At 40.0% G+C, this 22,500-nt stretch overlaps 1 protein-coding gene across 1 annotated transcript in view; it reads left to right on the top strand.

Annotated features, from left to right (window-relative positions):
* dpp6a (dipeptidyl-peptidase 6a) overlaps nt 1-22,500 on the top strand; it is a 129,080-nt gene that overhangs the window by 83,636 nt on the left and 22,944 nt on the right. The window contains exons 11-18 of the mRNA XM_066683210.1: nt 2,638-2,792; nt 3,129-3,226; nt 4,042-4,165; nt 4,880-4,918; nt 7,893-8,000; nt 9,770-9,861; nt 10,105-10,152; nt 22,303-22,418. Of these exons, the coding sequence (XP_066539307.1) occupies nt 2,638-2,792; nt 3,129-3,226; nt 4,042-4,165; nt 4,880-4,918; nt 7,893-8,000; nt 9,770-9,861; nt 10,105-10,152; nt 22,303-22,418 (780 nt within the window). The remainder of the gene's footprint in view (nt 1-2,637; nt 2,793-3,128; nt 3,227-4,041; nt 4,166-4,879; nt 4,919-7,892; nt 8,001-9,769; nt 9,862-10,104; nt 10,153-22,302; nt 22,419-22,500) is intronic.

The following is a 22,500-nucleotide window of genomic DNA, read 5'->3' as shown; positions in this document are numbered from 1 at the left end:
TTTGCGTTGTTGGCATTTCCTCGTCCTATTTACCTTAGGGGAGATTTTTTTCTTTTTCTCTGTGTGCCTTAGCCCTGTGTGCTCACCTGGACCAGAGGCTCTCCGCTCATGAATACGAGACGACACACAGACCATGAATTATTCACATCATACAGTCACACGCGCTCAAATGAGCCCGAGGAAGACCGGGGCAGGACTGATCACCTGGGCGATTAATATGAGAGAGAGAGAGAGAGAGAGAGAGAGAGAGAGCGAGAGAGCGAGAGAGAGAGACAGAGAGGGAGAGCGAGATAGAGAGAGAGGGAGAGAGGGAGAGCGAGATAGAGACAGAGAGGGAGAGCAAGATAGAGAGAGAGAGAGAGAGAGGGAGAGAGAGAGAGAGCAGCTAAATTACATGACTATGTATCAATAGTTTATGTGTTTGCTGCAGCTGCATCTATACCCCTCTGTAATGGATTGTCCATAGATATTGGAACATTTCTGTGAGGATTTGATGACATTCAGTCACATAAACCTTCATGAGATCAGGTGCTGATGTTAGATGATTAGTTCCGGATCCCAAACGTGTTGAAAGAAGCTCGATCTCTCTAGAAAACGCAGACGTAGTGATCATAATGAATTTGTGGATTTGTTTTTTGTTCTTTTTGTAATTATTTCAAGGGTTCCAACATTTCCAAGCTTTCCCTTGTCTGGGACCCCCTACTGAAGGTTCTGTTAAGCCCCTTGCCCCTACACAGTGTTCAGGCCAAAGTTATGCCCTTGTCCCTGTCTATTGCTCAGGGTCAGTTTAGCTGTAGCCACTGGTCCTGACTGACCTCCACACACACATCATAATGTGTTCCCCTTGTTGTAAAATAGCACACTTCAGAGGTCATGCTGTTCTAACGGCTGCAGCAGGGTGAAAGCCGTTGTAGTGTGGGGTGTGTGTTGTGCTGTTCGTACTGGCTGTGGTGGGTGGGTGGTGGACACACACACACACAATGCTCTCCTCTACAGAATGGACTCCAACTAGTTAAATTGCTAATGGCTTGTTGGAGGGCTGTTATTTCCCTGATGAATCTGCTCGACGTGACGGATGACATTAGCGCAGTGTTTGTGGGGGATCGCTGAAGTTTCTCCTCAGAGAGGAGTGTTTTATCTCGCCATACGTTCCTGGCCACTTGCTTGTTTTGAAGCAGAAACAATGGAGGCGAAATCACATCAACGTTCAGGTTCCTTAAGTGTTTAATTGGATTTTATGGGGACTGCGTGGGGTGTTTATAATCAGTGTCCAACATATGGCTTCCCTAGTGTTCTGGCTTTGTTTGAAAACAACAAAGTCTTTGTGTGTGTGTGTGGGGGGGTGGTCCAGATATACATCATGTTGTGGGGACCAAATCAGACACACACTTATGGGGACTTTATCTACATTATGGGGACGTGAAGTGAGGGCATTATTTTAAGTTTAGGATAAGGTTAGCATTAATGGCTAGGTTTAGGGTTTAGGAAAGTGCTGGGGTTAGGAGTGTAGTAGGTACATTTAAGGGTAAGGTAAGTCTTCACAAAACAAATGGGAGTCTATGTAAAGTCCCCACAAGTCACAGAGACAAATGTATGCTTGCAAATATTCATTAACATACAGTTAGAAATCACAGTGTTAATTGTTTACTTTGTGTGTGACAGGTTTTTATTTTTTGCATTGTTCATTCACAGCATCATAGCAGGGTTTTTGTGTGTGTGTGTGGTGTGGGGGAGTGTGTGTGTGTGAACATCATATATTCTACACGTCTATAAGAAATATTCTCCCTGGTGAATGTCTTCATCGGGGAATGAGGGCTGCAATCGATTTAACTTTAGGGAGAAATTTGTAATCTGATTGTGTGCACTTCTCTGAAATGGATAGTCTGCTCCTGTGTGTGTGTGTGTGTGTTGGTGTTTGTGTGTGTGTGCGGGTAGATGTGTTTGCATTTGAGACGATTGCAGGGCTATAGATGGAGTGTCTCTATTTACATAGCGTCACTCTGAAGCTATTCTGGGATTCAGTATCATTATTTTCTCAGAGAACTCTCTCTCTTTCTCTCTCTCTCTCTCTCTCTCTCTCAGACACACACACACACACAGATATTCTCTGCTGAGAGCCGAGGAGGTCAGAGTGTGTGATGAGGCGAGTGTGACTGTGGTGAATGGAGCGTTTCCTGTCTGAGGAAGAGGGTCAGCCCTTATTTCTACAGCTCTGCCTTTACCTCCACTCGCCCAGAAATGACTTTCTTTCCTTCACTCTGGTATCTCTATAAATACCACAAACAGATTCTAAAATCTCATTGGCTGAGCCGTGTTCAAAGCTATTGTAAAATACATCCACACATTTAACCTCATACATCAGCCGAATCGTATGTGTAGGTGCCATTTTATGTTTTGTTGCTTGGCAGCTGTAGTCTACGGTTAATGAGCTGAAAGTCTTAGTAAATGAAGCGTATTCATCGGGAGTTTCTTCTCAGTTGCTGCAGGAATAGCTTCTACACTGTGGGGAATGCTGTACCTCAGATATGTGAACATTGCTTTGAGGATTTTATGGCATTCAGCCACACAAACCTCAATGACGTCGGCTACTGATGCCCTGGTATCAAATGTAATAAGATCTCTTTGTTTCCTCTACAGAGGAGATCTTCCAGTCCCACGTCGCTCACTGGTGGTCCCCAGATGGTGCCCGTTTGGCGTATGCCACCATAAACGACACGCTGGTGCCCAGGATGGAGGTGCCCATGTTCACAGGGTCACCCTACCCCACCGGGAGAGAGTACCACTACCCTAAAGTAAGTCTTGTTAATATTTTGTCCCAACTTTTATGGCTGTAATAACTTCTACTCATCCAGGAAAGCCCAAAATGGACTTCATGGTGTTCCAGCGCTCCACTTATTTACAGCCCAGCGCTGGGGGCTTCATATCCATCTTGCTGACATTTGGTGATGTGATTATTGGCCAGCGTCTATTGGTCAGTGCTTCCCCGAGGAGATAATACAAACTGTGTTTACAGCTGAACATAAATATCTACCATGGTGGTGGTGATGCGGGTCCATGAAGCAGGTGAATTGGCTCATTATAAGCAGTGTTTATCTTTTATGATTTTAAAACTCTGGTCATTACTGCAGGCCGGAGAGGAGAACCCAGTCATTTCTCTGTATGTGGTCAATCTGAACGGTCCCCTGCACACCATCGAGATGAAGAGACCTGAGGACCAAAGGATAGGGTGAGGAACCAGGCCAGTGTTAATGCTTCTAATACTAAAGACGCTGATGCTAATGCTATAAATGTAAGCATTTACTGAAGGACTCACTGTTAAGCTGCAAACAAGTTACTGCAATAATGAATGATTGAAAGTGTCCTGGTCCAAATAGTTAGTTTATGGCCCTGTTCTGACCCACATCCCTTATTTTCATGGCCCAGTATGTGGTCCACTTTTGGTTCATTTTGGACCATTGGACCAGCAGTGTTAAACCTTTTCCAGAATTATCCAGCATCTATAGGCCAGATACAGCTGTGTTGGACATGAGCCAAACATGGACCAGTGACCTCCACGTGACAAGTGCGCAATCCATGTGACAAGTGAGCCCTGGAACTAAGGGGTGTGGACAGGACGAGGACCAGAATAAATATTGTTGCAATACAAAGAATAGCTGGTATCTCGATTTTTGTTGTTTTTTAGTTGACTTCATCATTTGAACTCAGCAGTTGTCCTTCACACTGTGCTCCAGAATTATTTGGAATAAAAGCTATCAACACTGACTTCCATTGAAATTTCAGAAGGTTTTTTTCCTTCTCCTGTAAAGTTACTATGTCTCTCTTTGGAGAGTGAGCACTTATGCTAACTGGGTTGTGGCTAACTGGTTCCCTTTAATGATGTCTATGCATGCATTTATGAGGTCTAACAGCCCCTGGTTCAGTTTGTTAGCCCATAATTAAACCTGTAGTGTCCATGTTAGAGCTGGATAAACACTGAGCTGGGTGATCATGCCAAGCTGCTGTTGGGGATTTATGATGTGTGCATTTCTGCTTCCTCTCCAGAGAGTACTACATTACCATGGTGAAGTGGGCCACCAGCACAAAGCTGGCGGTGAATTGGTTAAACAGAGCCCAGAACATCTCCATTCTGACCCTGTGCGAGGCCACCACGGGGGTCTGTACCAAGGTAAACACTCATCCTACTGCAGATTCAGCCAGGAATTACAGCCCAACATAAAGAGTAAAGGTGAATGAATAAATACCTACCTCCTGCAACAAATAGCAAAAGGATTCTTGCCCTGTTCTGGCAGGTGGATCACTTTCGTGGTTTTCTTGCCACATGAGGTCCACAAAAACACAGGCTTAGACTCCAATGCCACCAGGGGTCTATTTTTGGATCATATACTGTTTACCTTGGCCATTACAGCCTTATCTTTGCCAGAAGAGGATCAGATTTGCTTTGTGATGTGTAGCCAGGTGCTATTTTAATACGTAGGCCATTTTGGTTCACATATAGTTTGCAGCACTGCGGCATTGGAGTTGTTGTGCTGCATCTGGCCAGTAGAGGGAGATGCACTCACTGCTTGATTCCCTTATTTTCCCAACAAGACAACCATTGGCTCAGGAACTGATGAATGCCTTTTATTGGCTCAGTACAAATGTCTATGTGCTATTATAAATAGAATTGATTATTATTATTGTTATTTTTATTATTTATATTATATTTATTAATATTATCCACTGATTGAGATGTCATTTTGGATTCCATGTCTGCTGATATATAGTTTGAAACACAGTAAAAACGTCCCTCTAGAGAACAGAACAGATAATTAAACTGTGTGTGTGTGTGTCTCTGTGTGTGTGTCTGTGTGTGTGTGTGTGTTCACCATCTGTGTGACAGAAACACGAGGACGAGAGCGAGGGATGGCTGCACAGACAGGTGAGAGGACATCTGTCTCCTCTTCACTGAGATTTCATTGCTTTATTAAAAATAATAAAAATAAAAATCATCATTATGCTTTAAATAACAGCCCTGGATATGAACGATGGCCACAGTGCTGAGTCAGAGCCGAAGGAAAGTGTTTATCTCTGCAGTGCGTTTTCACCAGTAAACAGTGTTTAAAGGAACTTGATTAAACTTAATTTAATGAAAGATTGATCAGATAAAATAGGGGAAACAGTTGAATTAACACACACACACACAGACACACACACACACACACAGACACAGACACACACACACACACACACACACACACACAGACACACACACACACACAGACACACACACACAGACACACACACAGACACACATACACATACACGCACGCACGCACACACACACACACACACACACGCACGCACACACACAGACGCACACACACACAGACACACACAGACACACACACACACAGACACACACACACACAGACACACATAGACACACACACACACACAGACAGACACAGACACTCTCAGAGCAACCACAGTAGACAGTTTATTTGTCCACCTATAATTAGTTTTATTCTCAAATGACATTTGCACTGTTTATTAAATAAAATTTGTGATATTTGCATAGATGCATTTCTTTAATAAAATTATATAAAATTATATTAAAATAACTGTTTGTTTCATTTGCCTTTAATCCAATGATTATTATTCCAATATATATATATATATATATATATATATATATATATATATATATATTGTCTGCATCAATGATAGTAATATAAATATCACACTAAATTATTATTACTAATAACTATAACTATTATCACTCATAATTATGTTCTTTGATTCAACTGTAACTCAGGGCTGTTGTTTAATTTAAAATTTAGTTTGGACTTGATTGATGTTGATAAATATGATATATTTGTTAATTCCATTAATAATAATAATAATAATAAAGCAGTGTAATTCATAAACAAATTCACTGCAACATTAAAATCTAATTCTTTTTTTTGTGTGTGTATTGATGTTAATGAATGCTTTCTTCTTAAGAACCTCACTCTGTAATTAAGCGTAGTAATGTCAGGAATCACGGGGCGGACGCACTTGCTAAAACACAGTATTTATTGAAACAACAGAGATAGACAGACTCAAATAATTAGACAGAATATCAGGACTAGACAGAGACTTAAACAGAGAGATCGTACGGGAGGAGTTAAAGAGGGACCTGGAGAAGGAGAGCAAAACAGAGAACTGAACAGATACAAAGAGAGCTAGACTGAATTAATATACAAACAGACCTGAGACAAGGGAAGCGATAGGAACAAGGCAAGGGAACGAGCGACAGACAAAACAGACAGACTGGAGAGTACTAACAAAAGTGGAAACGCGGAGACAAACAGACTTGATAACAACATGACTTAGGAAAAACGAACAGAGGAAACGACATGACCTGGGAGTGACACGAGAACATGACACGACGGAGACAAACAGACCGGACTGAGCGACATAAAACAAGAAGACTGGGAATTGGAACGATTTACTGACAAGAGGAAGTGAGACAAAGGGACTTAAATACATAACACAGACAAGACACACCTGAAACATAACGAGGAGGACGGACAAGGAGGCGGGACATGGGCGGAGACATGGACAATAACAAACAGAGCCATGTGCTGAGAGCACATGGCAGGGAAAACAGACACGACAGGACGAGGGCATGACAAGTAATTGTTTTTACATATAAATAAGATATTAGTTGATATCAGAACTAATTTTCACACTAATTTAATTAAATAACAGTAATAATATTAATGAAATAAAGCCGTTAACTTAATTAAACTAAATCTGAATGTGATATTCATATCCAATCAAAGAGTCATGCCACTTTTAATAACTCCACTCTGGGGTGATTTTATTCTTTTAATGTCATGATACTAAGTAATGTGTGTAGTGTGTAGAACTGACACTGACACACAAACTATATTAATTTCACGCAAAACATTAACATCATGTAAGGACTGCGTATGAAATTCATACACATGTTCATATCAGATTTAATTCCAACTGCATTGACACTGATTAGCATCCAACACAAACGAAACAACCCACTGTTTAAATATTAATGGAAATAAAACCGCTTGGTTTAATAACTTTAACACACTGATATTTAAACATGTCATTTAACGCTGTGATATTAATTATTATCTAATCCGCGCGTGACGGGACGCTCGGTTGCCCTGACGACAGAAGACTCTGAGCTGAGTTGAGGCAGTGGGTGGAAATGTAGTTTCGATAAAGAGACGTGTTGTTGTTGTTGTTGTTGTTTATGATCTTCTCCGCAGGACGGTGAGAGGTGAAATTGCTTTTCGTGATTAGTTTTGTTTGTGTTTTTATTTTTCTAATGCATCCTTTTTTTTGCCGCTCTTTCGCCTGAGGGCTTAAGTCAGGAGATGTTTTACAACAGAATTGTTCTCGCCCGTGCAGCAGAAAAAGTCCTGCGAGAACGAGTGGCTGTTTAAGGGCGATGCTTCGTTTTAATTATGAGCAATATGATACACACTGCTTATGCTGTGGATATTAATATTGTGAGGGGTTTGTTTTGTTTTTCCTGTCATAATCCTCGGCCTTGCAGCAAAGGGAAGTCTGGAGGACTAGGGTACTTTCATATTTTAATAATCAAGAGGCCAATAATTGCGTATTCATGTAATCGTCCCCAAATATTCCCTGCATATTCAATTATATGTCCTACGTCTCTCATAAATGTCCATTCTTTGGGACATTAAGGCAGCAGGACCGTGGTTTCAGTCTCATCCGAATGGCGGTGCTATTTATTTGGAACAGTGTCTCTGTCATTGCACTCTGGCACTGGGGTCCACGCGGTGTCGTCAGAGAGTAAGTGGGGGACACTAGGACCCAGCGGTCACTAATCTGCAGGTTGATTATTTTTGTTTTTGGTGCAGAACGAAGCACCACTGTTCTCCAGAGACGGACTGAAACTGTTCTTCACTCGTCCCATCCCTCAGGGTGGCAGGGGCAAGTTCTTCCACATCTCCATGGCTATATCACAGGTACACAGCATACACACACACATACACACTTCATCAGTCTACCAACACTAATTGACTTTACATCTACAAGGTGGACCAACCAGGTACACAGGGTTTAAAAACTCCAGCAGTCACTGCTGTGTCTGATCCACTCTACACCAGCACAACACACACTAACACACCACCACCACGTCAGTGTCACTGCAGCGCTGAGAATGATCCACCACCACATCACACCTGCTCTGATGGGGTCGTATGTGTTGCTGAACATTGAAGCTCATTGAATGGTCTGAGAGAATGGACAGCGAGATGTTGGGTGGATATGAATTTTCCAATGTTCTCTACATCTGTCTTCAGGATTAGGACGTGTCCTGCTCTAACAGAGCCGCCTTGGTCCATGGAAGGATTGATCGCTTTCTGATAAGCTCTAATTAAACGTGCTGGAGCAGGGTAAACACAAAAATATGCAGCTTGTTTTCACCATGGATCTCTCCTTCTGTCGCGGCAAAGCTTTTTGATCTTGTTTGATCTTCCGTTTTGATCTCATCGCCAGAAAACATCAGGTGGTTAAGAGGGATGTCAAGCCGTGAACCCTCCACACAAGTAGAGGGTTAGGGGAGTTTCTCTGAAGAATATCAGCGTCACGCAGCGTCTCAGAGGGAACAGACAGAGGCAGGGAGAAACTCACTGGGATAGTGTAAGAAAGGCAAGATAGTGAGAGAGATACAGGTTCAGGTTAGTTTTATTTATTAAGGTCCATGCTGAGAATGACAAAGAAAGATACAGACTACACTTTTCCACTGCATGGTACCTACTCTACTCCACTCTCCTGGACTCTACTCTCTGATTGGTCTCTGCTACCTACAGAAATGTATCTGGTGATGCCTCTAAACCCTGTCTCTAAGGGGAACAATGGGCTTTTGAAAACCACTCATGGTGTATTGGCGTGTCGTTGTTGTTTGGGACTGAACATAGCTCCGTCATCAGTTCAGACAGATCAGTAGAGTTTGTTCCTTCCTTGTTGCAGCGTCCAGCTCTCGCTGGATTCTTTCGTCGGCCACCGATCCAAGGAGCGTTTGAACCTCTTCAAAAGACCACGGCGTCATTTTACGAGCTGCCGTCGTGAGTCGGATAAAAACAAACGTGATCTCTGCTGCAGCTGGAGATTTTACAGATGGAGAGTTGGTGCTGGTCGTCTGCGTTGCGTGGCGTAGAGTGACGACTCTCTCTGGACGATCAGCGCTCTGCAAGGTTTACACGCCACGGTTTAGTCCCTACTCGACTCGCTCTGAACCACGAGAGAACAGCCACTAAACAAGAACCCGCTTCCAGAACCAGGACCTGATTCACCTGGTGGAGAAGCAAGAAAAAAAAGCATAGTAGAGTTGAGTAGGGACCATGCAGTGGAAAAGCGCAAATTTATATTAAAGTCACTGATGGCGCTCCATGTTTGTCTCTTGTGGGAGTGGTCAGGGCTACTCATGGTACTGCTGTTGTGTGTGTGTGCAGTGTGGAAACACATCCTATGCCTGCTCTCATAGGTTGGATGGGTAGAGGGTATAAAGACGGGTAAAAAATAACCAACAGGAACTAGGAGAACACATCAAATGTAGCACATAAGACAAAGTAGTGTGAGGGGGACGAGACAGATCTTCACAGATGTGTAGGTCACTGACGCCATGGTTGCAAACACACTCCCATATCATACTCTCAGAATATGCAGATTGTATACAACCCAAAGCTATGTTATGTGTGATTAAGTGGTGTTTTTCTTTTTTTTTCTCGTCCAGCCGAACACCAGCTCGGACACACTGCTGTCCATAACGTCCGGCGACTGGGACGTGACTCAGATACTCGCGTACAATGAGGAGAGCCAGCTAATGTGAGCGAACACAGCACAAACAGAGCAGTAACACAGGGATAACACTGCGAATAGAGAGATAAGGCACTGCTAACACTGGGCTAACAAAGCAATAATACAGAACAAACACAGGGAAAACACAGCGCTAATGCAAGTCTAGAGCTAACACACAGTTAGAAGAATCCGCCCATGTTTCTGAGCCGGTATTTTGTGTGTTGATTTGTCAGTGTGCTGTAACTACGTGATGCTCTTTCCATTCGACAGATATTTTCTGAGCACAGAGGAGGATCCGAAGCTGAGGCATCTGTACAGGTGAGCTGCTGAAACGGGCGTCAGAAAGGGTTCAGTGGGTCGATCAACCAGTTCCCACTCCATAAAACAGCTTCTGATAACACTGTGTTTGAATTAACCCTAGCACTGGAACATCTTCTGATGTAGCAAACAAATAATGAAAGCTTTTATCTGTGTGTGTGTGTGTGTGTGTGTGTGTGTGTGTGTGTGTGTGTTTGTAAACCTTATAATATGGGGACATTGACCTGAATACACACCAATAAAGTGGGGACCTGTGTCATCGTGGGGACCTAAAATCGAGTCCCCACAAAGTTAACCATTGCAGCGTGTCTATTTTGTCGAACTGTACCCGCCCCTTCAAAATCTCAATAGTCCCCAAGATGGTCATAGCCCTGACAAAAGTGTGCGAGTGTATAGGGAGCAAGTGCTCAGTGTGTGTGCACGCCCCCTGTTGACATAGGTTTTGCTGTTGGGGCCGTTAGCACACTTGATCACGTGGTACAGAAATCCTGACTTCTGATTGGTTGAAACGGGCCAATGAGGTAGCTCGTTAAGAAAGGCTTCATTATACGCAGTCACAAGAGGAGTTAGTCGAACAAACACAGAATCTGTGAGTTTTGCGTTGAAACTAAATGTTTAAGTCTTATATCACTCAGCGCTTTTATTAAATAAAAAGTGGAGCGTAAACTACTGTCAATTTAGCGTTTGAATATAAGCGGTGCTCTATTCTGAGCATTTATCTAGTTCCCCGTGGTTAACGCAGCCCTGATGAGGCATTTAACGGTCTCCAGTCCGTTTGTTTTGCTAATGCTAAGCTGTTTATGAACCTTTAGTGCACTTTTCAAAGAGGTGTGTTAAGAGTTGGTGGAACCAGTGAATATTCAGTGAATCGTTTGTTATTGTTGTGAACGCCGTTTTTCACGTCACCGCGGGTCGCGACGAAGCGGGGCTCGAAGTTAAATACATCGATTCATTTAAAGGTGAGCGAATATAACGGCAGTTTAACTCGGATTAAACTTTGATTTCGGAAAGCCGGTGAGTTTAGTGCGGTCTGTGGTTCGTAAATAAGGCGGAGGAGTGTTCGCGGTGTCGGACTTCACTAAAGGAAGCTTGGTGCTGGAGAACAGAGGAGAGCTGACCCCCGGAGGAAGGCCGGAGGAGACGGAGCGTTCACCGCAGCGCCCTGAGAGGAGTCATGTTTGACTTCATCTGGACGTGAGTACACAGGCTTTTCTTTATCTGTTCAGGTGTGAGGTTGTGTTTATATCTGTTACAGGTCTAAGACAGACACAGTGTCACGTTAAAGATTAGAGTCCCAGCTTTTCATTAATGATGCCGTTTTATTTTTAATTTCTCTCGGAAAACGAATATTTTGGTCGAAATACACCTCGCCAGGAGAGTTATGGACAGATTAGTGACAGTGAATGTGTGAATATGGAGTTAAAACTGAAAGAATGTTATTCCAAACACGGTGTCTCTCTCTTTCTCTTAAAAAATAAAACTCCTGCGTCACGAGCCCAGAAGCGATTCACACAAAAACAAATCACACCAGCGCTTACCTTGTGCCTTTCCGTCAGTCCGTTTGTTTGTGATCCTCGTGTTTGTGTGAGTTTAAAAAACACAGTTTAAAAACACGGTACAGCATATTTTTAAATAATTAAATATTATCCCCGTGGGTCTCCCTTAAGGAACTCTTATGGTCGTGTGGCATAGGCTCTTAGCTTTCCAGCGACACGTCAATCAAGTCTGCAGACCAATCAGGGGCCGAGTCATGACGACGCGTAACCAAGGAGGCGGGACAAACATAGGCCCGTGTTTCAGCGGCCCGCACCGCGAGAGACGACTCCGACGGTTTTATTTGGCCACAACAATTACAACAAAAAACAATCAAGACAATAAACACGTTTTCAGAGCTTAGACGTCTTTCACTGGCTGCCTTTCCCCCGCTGAGGCGATTTAAACACACGGAGGGGTGTGAGGGAGTCACAGCGAACCAGAGTGAAGCTCCCTCCTCCAAAACGACTGGCCTTTGAAGGGACACTGTTCTGCGTTAGAAACGAGTAAATATCAGAATAAAATACAACACGTATAAACCCTTCTCCTGTTTGTTCAGGGTAAAAGGGCACTTGGAGAGCTGCAGGAGTCTAGTTTGTAAAGAAAAACATTGTAAATGTTGCCATTAAGTCTAGATTATATATATGACTTGAATATATATATATATATTATTTATTTTAATTTTTTTCTGCAGTAAAATGAATCATTATCTTTATGGAGAGGTTGTAGTCTTTGGAGACACTTGGCCAGGCCCCGGTTCACTGTCTACTCCAGCTTGAATAACTTCAAATTGTTGGACATTAACTCTTCAGTTTGAAGTCACTGATATCTAGATTATAAAATTAACTTTAGGAGTGTGTTTACCTTTTTATTTTTTACATTTTCTCATTTTTTTTTCATCAGATATTGACCACTGCAAATTAATTTCAATACCTTTAAATGTTTTATTTGACATTTTTTTAGGCTTTTCATAAAATTGACTCTAGTTTCTCCTCCTGAGGAGAAAGCCTAAAGATGTTTGTATGTAATTTCAGGCAGAAAATGGAAAAAAAAAAGGCTTAGGGGAAAAATACATTTACCTTCTTAAAAATCCAGGCCTTCTTTCTACAAACCAGTGCACATTTCATACTGGTCTAAGCTGATCTATGTTGCTCTATGCCGGTTAATGCTGGTCTGGTACTGGTTTAAGTGGAGAGTTAAGTGGATCAGTTTATCAACATCCATTTCTGTTGACCAGCATACACAACATGTGCATCCATGCCTGTCTATGCTGTTTTTCCTGGCTGGGGTTACAGAAAACATGTACATATACTTGTACATGTACTTTGTAGTCATTATTTAGTTCAGTAGTGTTTCTATTGAACAAAATGTCGTGTACCTTACCTCAAAATGTAATGTTTGATTAGGTTTGAATTCTAGAACAATCTCAACTAAAACTATCTACAGCTAAAATAATATATTTTGTCACAAATTATCTGTCTTCTGTTTGTTCAAATTCAGTATTGATGCTGCAAGAGATGATGGCACTCTTGGAAGACCATATTAACCCCAACTGCAAAATGAAGAGAATCATTTTGGAAGGAAGGCCCCGGTTGTGTCTTTTTGCTTTAAGAGACATCAAATCTGGAGTGGAGATTACATATAACTATGGAGATGGTGATTGTCCCTGGAGGAGTAAAGTAAGAATGTGGAAATTCATCTTTGGTCACTTGTGACAAAACTTTGACAATGTATATACACCTACAACAACAACAACAACAACACACACACACACTCACAACAAACTATTAACTGTAGTGTAGTATACAAGCGATTATAAAACCTATTTACAAAGAAATGATAATTTCCACTGCATTTCAGTAAAGGTGACCTCTTTTAAATATTCCTGGTGTCTCTTGGCATTAGATACCATTTGCCTGATGGAAGCTACTCAAATGTTACATGTATAAAATCCTTATACAAATTTTTTATACACCTTTGACTTCTGCCTAATGTTTTTCTACCCATTTTATCAGTCATACATTTTACTTTTCTCTTGCAGCTCAAATTCTCAAACTAAACTGTCAAATTATTTAAAAAAAAAACACTTTCACAAGTGTGATTTGACAGCTCTGCGATATCCTCAAACTCAGTTTCCAAATTAGATAAAGCCACTGTAGTTCTTTCTTATATATAAACACACAGTCCTTCTAAAAACCAAGGCAACTGACCAGAAGCATCCCCATAAACTAAAAACAACTAACTACCTCTTTAGTCATCCACTTGATTTCCAATGGTAGCTGATAATAACTGGTACCCTTCTACCTTATAAGTTTAATAGTGGCTGATGTTATCATTTTAGGTGACAGAAAGTGGACCGGAAGCAGGCAGTAGTCACCTGGAGTCAGAAACTGCCGCTGAAGTTGATCAGCATTTCACCAAACATTCACAGCACAGATCTGGTTCTGAGATTCAAGTAAGGAAAACTACTTTTGTTCATGCAGCTTACACACTGTAAATGCTATGTGTATGTACTCCACCAGTATAGGAAATGTATAACACTAGGTGTGATTTCTGAACTCATGTACATCAGTTGGGATATACACCAGTATACAGTGCTGCGTCTTACACTTGCTTTACACACCCTGATAAGCCTTAACATTAAAACCACCTACTTGCTTTTAAACGTGTCTATTTTATTAGCTCCACATACCATAGAGGAGCACCTTGAAGTTCTACAGATCCAGAATTTAGTCCATCTGATTCCTTGCATACTTTGTTGACCACCCTTTACCCTGTTCTTCAGTGGTCAGGACACCCATTGTACAGCCACAGATCAGGTATTATTAGGGTGGTGAATCATTAATAGCTCTGCGTTTATACTATCACCACAATATCAGTGTGTGTGAGTGTGTAATCTACTTAAACCAGCACAACACGCCCTAACACACCACCACAACCACATCAGTGTAAATGTAGTGCTGATAAAAATCCACTACCCAAATCATACCTGCTCTGTGGTGGTCCTGACCATTGAAGAACATGATAAAGTATGCAGAGAATCAGATTTACTAAATTCTAGAAATGTAGAACTACAAATTGCTGCTATATGTTAAGTGGAGATGATAAAAGTATTTTCTGCCATTAATCAGTGTTTCTCTTATTTATGGTACGGCAACATTCTGGCGTGTTAGTGACTGTTGTGCCCATTTCAGGTGAAAAAAAGTGGAACGACAGCGGACAGTAAAGGTCTAGAACCAGATTGTGCCTCTGGAGACAATCACCATGGCACCCAACAATCACTGCAAGAGTCTGCTTTCTGCAAAATGGTATGAAACTATTATGTTTCAGGTGTTTTTTACATAGTAAACGTCAAGTCCCCACAACGTACTGTAACAGTATTGGCAAAGGATTTCATTCGGCAAGTGCTGCACCTCCCCCACTGAGTCCCCACAATGTCTTTTCAAAGGAATGGTTTACACAAAGTCCCACACAGTGCCTATTTAAAAATATAAGAGTTTTATTAAAAATAAATAGTTTGATTGGTGTGTTTAGCCTTAAAATAGTTTCTACCACTTATAAGTGTTTCTCTTGTTTATTGTATGGCAACATGCTTTTAATATCGGACATGTTAGTGACTGTTGTACCCATTTCAGGTAACAAAAAGTGGAATGACAGCGGACGTCAAAGGTCTGGAGCCAGATTGTGCCTCTGGAGACAATCACCATGGCACCCAACAATCACAGCAAGTGTCTACTTTCTGCAAAATAGTATGAAACTATATTTCAGGTGTTTTTTTACATAGTAAACGTCAAGTCCCCACAACGTACTGTAACAGTATTGGCATAGGATTTCATTCAGCAAATGGTGCACCTCCCCCACTGAGTCCCCACAACGTCTTTTCAAATGAATGGTTTACACAAAGTCCCCACACAGTGCCTATTTAAAAATATAAGAGTTTTATTAAAAATAAATAGTTTGATTGGTGTGTTTAGCCTTAAAATAGTTTCTACCACTTATGGGTGTTCCTCTTGTTTATTATATGGCAACATGTTTTTAATATCGGGCATGTTAGTGACTGTTGTGCCCATTTCAGGTGACAAAAAGTGAAATGACAACAGACAGTAAAGGTCTGGAGCCAGACTGTGCCTCTGGAGACAATCACCATGGCACCCAACATACACTTCAAGACTCTACTTTCTGCAAAATGGTATGAAACTATTATATTTCATGTGTTTTTTACATAGTAAACGTCAAGTCCCCACAATGTACAATGTACTCTAACAGTATTGGCATATGATTTCATTCAAGTCCCCACAAACCGGCTGTTAAAAAAGAATGTAGAGAATAGGTTTTATTAAAAAAATAAATAGTTTGATTGGTGTGTTTAGCCTTAAAATAGTTTCTACCACTTATGGGTGTTCCTCTTGTTTATTGTATGGCAACATGTTTTTAATATCGGACATGTTAGTGACTGTTGTGCCCATTTCAGGTGACAAAAAGTGGAATGACAACAGACAGTAAAGGTCTGGAGCCAGATTGTGCCTCTGGAGACAATCACCATGGCACCCAACATACACTTCAAGACTCTACTTTCTGCAAAATGGTACGAAACTATTATATTTCATGTGTTTTTTACATAGTAAACGTCAAGTCCCCACAATGTACAATGTACTCTTAACAGTATTGGCATAGGATATAAGAGTATAAGAATATAAGGATTTTATTAAAAATAATTAGTTTGATTGGTGTGTTTAGCCTTAAAATAGTTTCTACCACTTATTAGTGTTCCTCTTGTTTATTGTATGGCAACATGTTTTTAATATCGGGCATGTTAATGACTGTTGTGCCCATTTCAGGTGATAAAAAGTGGAACGACAGCAGACAGCAAAGGTTTGGAGCCAGATTGTGCCTTTGGAGACAATCACCATGGCACCCAACAATCACTGCAAGTGTCTACTTTCTGCAAAATGGTATGAAACTATTATATTTCATGTGTTTTTTATTTAGTAAACGTCAAGTCCCCACAATGTACAATGTACTCTAACAGTATTGGCATAGGATTTCATTCAAGTCCCCACACAGTGCCTATTTAAAAATAAGAGTTTTATTAAAAGTAAAGAGTTTGATTGGTGTGTTTAGCCTTAAAATAGTTTCTACCACTTATTAGTGTTCCTCTTGTTTATTGTATAGCAACATGTTTTTAATATCGGGCATGTTAGTGACTGTTGTGCCCATTTCAGGTGACAAAAAGTGGAACGACAGCAGACAGCAAAGGTCTGGAGCCAGATTGTGCCTCTGGAGACAATCACCATGGCACCCAACAATCACAGCAAGTGTCTACTTTCTGCAAAATGGTATGAAACTATTATATTTCATGTGTTTTTTATTTAGTAAACGTCAAGTCCCCACAATGTACAATGCACTCTAACAGTATTGGCATAGGATATAAGAGTATAAGATTATAAGGATTTTATTATAAATAATTAGTTTGATTGGTGTGTTTAGCCTTAAAATAGTTTCTACCACTTATTAGTGTTCCTCTTGTTTATTGTATAGCAACATGTTTTTAATATCGGGCATGTTAGTGACTGTTGTGCCCATTTCAGGTGACAAAAAGTGGAACGACAGCAGACAGCAAAGGTCTGGAGCCAGATTGTGCCTCTGGAGACAATCACCATGGCACCCAACAATCACAGCAAGTGTCTACTTTCTGCAAAATGGTATGAAACTATTATATTTCATGTGTTTTTTATTTAGTAAACGTCAAGTCCCCACAATGTACAATGCACTCTAACAGTATTGGCATAGGATATAAGAGTATAAGATTATAAGGATTTTATTATAAATAATTAGTTTGATTGGTGTGTTTAGCCTTAAAATAGTTTCTACCACTTATTAGTGTTCCTCTTGTTCATTGTATGGCAACATGTTTTTAATATCGGACATGTTAGTGACTGTTGTGCCCATTTCAGGTGACAAATAGTGGAACGACAGCAGACAGCAAAGGTCTGGAGCCAGATTGTGCCTCTGGAGACAATCACCATGGCACCCAACAATCACAGCAAGTGTCTACTTTCTGCAAAATGGTATGAAACTATTATATTTCATGTGTTTTTTATTTAGTAAACGTCAAGTCCCCACAATGTACAATGCACTCTAACAGTATTGGCATAGGATATAAGAGTATAAGAATATAAGAGTTTTATTAAAAATAAATAGTTTGATTGGTGTGTTTAGCCTTAAAATAGTTTCTACCACTTATTAGTGTTTCTCTTGTTTATTGTATGGCAACATGCTTTTAATATCGGACATGTTAGTAACTGTTGTGCCCATTTCAGGTGACAAAAAGTGGAATGACAACAGACAGTAAAGGTCTGGAGCCAGATTGTGCCTCTGGAGACTATCACCATGGCACCCAACAATCACTGCAAGAGTCTACTTTCTGCGAAATGGTATGAAACTATTATATTTCAGGTGTTTTGTATTTAGTAAACGTCAAGTCCCCACAATGTACAATGTACTCTAACAGTATTGGCATAGGATTTCATTCAAGTCCCCACACAGTGCCTATTTAAAAATAAGAGTTTTATTAAAAGTAAAGAGTTTGATTGGTGTGTTTAGCCTTAAAATAGTTTCTACCACTTATTAGTGTTCCTCTTGTTTATTGTATAGCAACATGTTTTTAATATCGGACATGTTAGTGACTGTTGTGCCCATTTCAGGTGACAAAAAGTGGAATGACAACAGACAGTAAAGGTCTGGAGCCAGATTGTGCCTCTGGAGACTATCACCATGGCACCCAACAATCACTGCAAGAGTCTACTTTCTGCAAAATGGTATGAAACTATTATATTTCATGTGTTTTTTTATTTAGTAAACGTCAAGTCCCCACAATGTACTCTAACAGTATTGGCATAGGATATAAGAGTATAAGAATATAAGGGTTTGATTGGTGTGTTTAGCCTTAAAATAGTTTCTACCATTTATTAGTGTTCCTCTTGTTTATTGTATGGCAACATGTTTTTAATATCGGGCATGTTAGTGACTGTTGTGCCCATTTCAGGTGACAAAAAGTGGAACGACAGCAGACAGCAAAGGTCTGGAGCCAGATTGTGCCTCTGGAGACAATCACCATGGCACCCAACAATCACTGCAAGAGTCTACTTTCTGCAAAATGGTATGAAACTATTATATTTCAGGTGTTTTTTATTTAGTAAACGTCAAGTCCCCACAATGTACTCTAACAGTATTGGCATAGGATATAAGAGTATAAGAATATAAGGGTTTGATTGGTGTGTTTAGCCTTAAAATAGTTTCTACCATTTATTAGTGTTCCTCTTGTTTATTGTATGGCAACATGTTTTTAATATCGGGCATGTTAGTGACTGTTGTGCCCATTTCAGGTGACAAAAAGTGGAACGACAGCAGACAGCAAAGGTCTGGAGCCAGATTGTGCCTCTGGAGACAATCACCATGGCACCCAACAATCACTGCAAGAGTCTACTTTCTGCAAAATGGTATGAAACTATTATATTTCAGGTGTTTTTTATTTAGTAAACGTCAAGTCCCCACAATGTACAATGTACTCTAACAGTATTGGCATAGGATATAAGAGTATAAGATTATAAGGATTTTATTATAAATAATTAGTTTGATTGGTGTGTTTAGCCTTAAAATAGTTTCTACCATTTATTAGTGTTCCTCTTGTTCATTGTATGGCAACATGTTTTTAATATCGGACATGTTAGTGACTGTTGTGCCCATTTCAGGTGACAAATAGTGGAACGACAGCAGACAGCAAAGGTCTGGAGCCAGATTGTGCCTCTGGAGACAATCACCATGGCACCCAACAATCACAGCAAGTGTCTACTTTCTGCAAAATGGTATGAAACTATTATATTTCATGTGTTTTTTATTTAGTAAACGTCAAGTCCCCACAATGTACAATGTACTCTAACAGTATTGGCATAGGATATAAGAGTATAAGAATATAAGAGTTTTATTAAAAATAAATAGTTTGATTGGTGTGTTTAGCCTTAAAATAGTTTCTACCACTTATTAGTGTTTCTCTTGTTTATTGTATGGCAACATGCTTTTAATATCGGACATGTTAGTAACTGTTGTGCCCATTTCAGGTGACAAAAAGTGGAATGACAACAGACAGTAAAGGTCTGGAGCCAGATTGTGCCTCTGGAGACTATCACCATGGCACCCAACAATCACTGCAAGAGTCTACTTTCTGCGAAATGGTATGAAACTATTATATTTCATGTGTTTTTTTATTTAGTAAACGTCAAGTCCCCACAATGTACTCTAACAGTATTGGCATAGGATATAAGAGTATAAGAATATAAGGATTTTATTAAAAATAATTAGTTTGATTGGTGTGTTTAGCCTTAAAATAGTTTCTACCATTTATTAGTGTTCCTCTTGTTTATTGTATGGCAACATGTTTTTAATATCGGGCATGTTAGTGACTGTTGTGCCCATTTCAGGTGACAAAAAGTGGAACGACAGCAGACAGCAAAGGTCTGGAGCCAGATTGTGCCTCTGGAGACAATCACCATGGCACCCAACAATCACTGCAAGAGTCTACTTTCTGCAAAATGGTATGAAACTATTATATTTCAGGTGTTTTTTATTTAGTAAACGTCAAGTCCCCACAATGTACAATGTACTCTAACAGTATTGGCATAGGATATAAGAAAATAATAATTTTATTAAAAATAATTAGTTTGATTGGTGTGTTTAGCCTTAAAATAGTTTCAGAATTAGTGTTCCTCTTGTTTATTGTATGGCAACATGTTTTTAATATTGGGCATGTTCTTGGTAGAATAAAGAAGTGATTTACCATTACCATTTTGTGCACAGTTGAACTGGTGTAAAAACAGGTATCTAGAAATATCTTAGGAACCCCGTAGCAAAACCACAATTTTTGGATAAAAATGGAATGATCGATCGACTTTGTAGCTGCGTTGGATGGTTTTCAGCTGACATATGTAATTGTATGGCTTGCTAGCAGTAACTAAGCCCTGTTATTTTTGTGACATTAAAAAAAAATAGTTATGCTCTGCAGCATGTTACAGTTCAGCACTGTCCTTGATTGGTATCTCTTACTGAGCTGGTCGTGATGAAGGGTGATCAGTGATTGACAGCCCCAGCAGCCACCAATATTTATTTTTATTTTTTATCTTTCAGTCTTTTTTCTTTTTCTTCAGTAAACACTTTTTTCTGGTCATTATCATTATTACTATTATTGGATGTTCTTTGCCACTTATTCTTTTAGTTTGATGCATTTAATTTGTGTTTAACTAGATTGGAGCAGAACTGGACATAGAAACATCTACAAAGCAAGCCCAGGAAACCAATCAGCATCAGAACCAACTAGTACCACATTAGTTCCCAAAGGTATAGTCTGATAAACATTATGGCAAGCTGTTATGAAATGGAAAAACATTTGTATGTTTTGACTGATGTTGTCCTGCATTTATTCAGGTGTCAAGGTGGTTAAGAAAAGGAAATGGGAGACCAATGAGGTGAAAGCTGTTGAAAAACATCTGAACAGGTTCATCAAAACTTGCACAGTGCCAGGAAAACAACATTGTGAGGCCTGTATAAAAGCAGAACCTATTGCGTGAATCTTATTGTTGAAAGACAGATTGGTTGGCTGTGAAATTTTTTGTCAAAAACAGAATTACTGCTCTTAAAAGGAAGATGTAAACCAGAATAAAAAGCCATTTACTGCATTAAAATGCATTTTTGTTTTGTTTTGTTAATTCATTTATAAAGTTCCTATAGGAAAAAAACAATATTTGATTTCATTGAAAAGTTGGCTGATGTCGTCTTTAGGGTTTTTTATTTTTACAGTTTTACAGTGGCTCTGTAAAGACCCATGAACAATAAAATTGTTATTTTCTTCAGATTGACTGAGAATGTTTTGTATGTTATAACACTTTTGGTGCTATAAAGAGCCATATACAGCACATTCTTCATCAGTCTGAAGAAACGTCACCATATTTCTTCAGTTTAAAAGAACCATTTAAACGTTGGGAGTGAGTGTTTCATAAAATGGTTGTTTTCTTTAAATTTTTTTATACTTATTGGGGCCTTGGCAGCTTAGTGTTGAGGTGGTTGTACACCTTGTAGATGCTTTTGAAACTTTTAAGGTATTTATTAATGATTTGTACAAAATACGGCATGGGCAAATGGCAAAAAAAAAAAAAGAGTTTAAATGGAAATGAATAAATGTTATTCATATGACAACATCATTTGTCTTTTCTTATAAATATGCATTGTGGCTGCAAACCAGTTGTTAGTAAAATTTGTCCCCAGATTGTTCACAAGTACTTACATTGTACAAAATACTGGAAAGTGTCAGTGTGTGTGTGTGCTGGTCCTCACATGTTTGGAATACCAGAAACAGTCCCCAGAATGTCGGAAAATGTCACATTGCTTTATTAATGTATTTTCTTTATTTTAAAGTGACAGCTGCTGTTCCAGGATCAGTTGAAACATGAATCTGTGTTTCATTTGTTCCTAAAGCCTTTAGAAATGCGCGTCCCCACAATGTAGGATCCAGCTCGTAGTCCCCAGATAACGCTTCTACAAGTATGTGTGTGTGTGTGTGTGTTACAGTGCGGACACAGTCGGACCCTTTAACCGTCAGTGTTTGACCTGTACCCTTGAAATCTGTGGATACGTCACCGGCTCCTTCAGCCACGACATGACCTACTTTCTCCTCAACTGTAAAGGTATATCTCCATCTCTCTCTCGCACTTCTCTCTCTCTCTCTCTCTCTCTCTCTCTCTCTCTCTCTCTCTCACACTCTCTCAC

Source organism: Hoplias malabaricus, chromosome 10 (assembly GCF_029633855.1).
Source record: "Hoplias malabaricus isolate fHopMal1 chromosome 10, fHopMal1.hap1, whole genome shotgun sequence".
NCBI lineage: Eukaryota > Metazoa > Chordata > Actinopteri > Characiformes > Erythrinidae > Hoplias > Hoplias malabaricus.
Note: the sequence above shows the minus strand (reverse complement) of the source record. Positions and strands in the feature narration are given on the sequence as shown.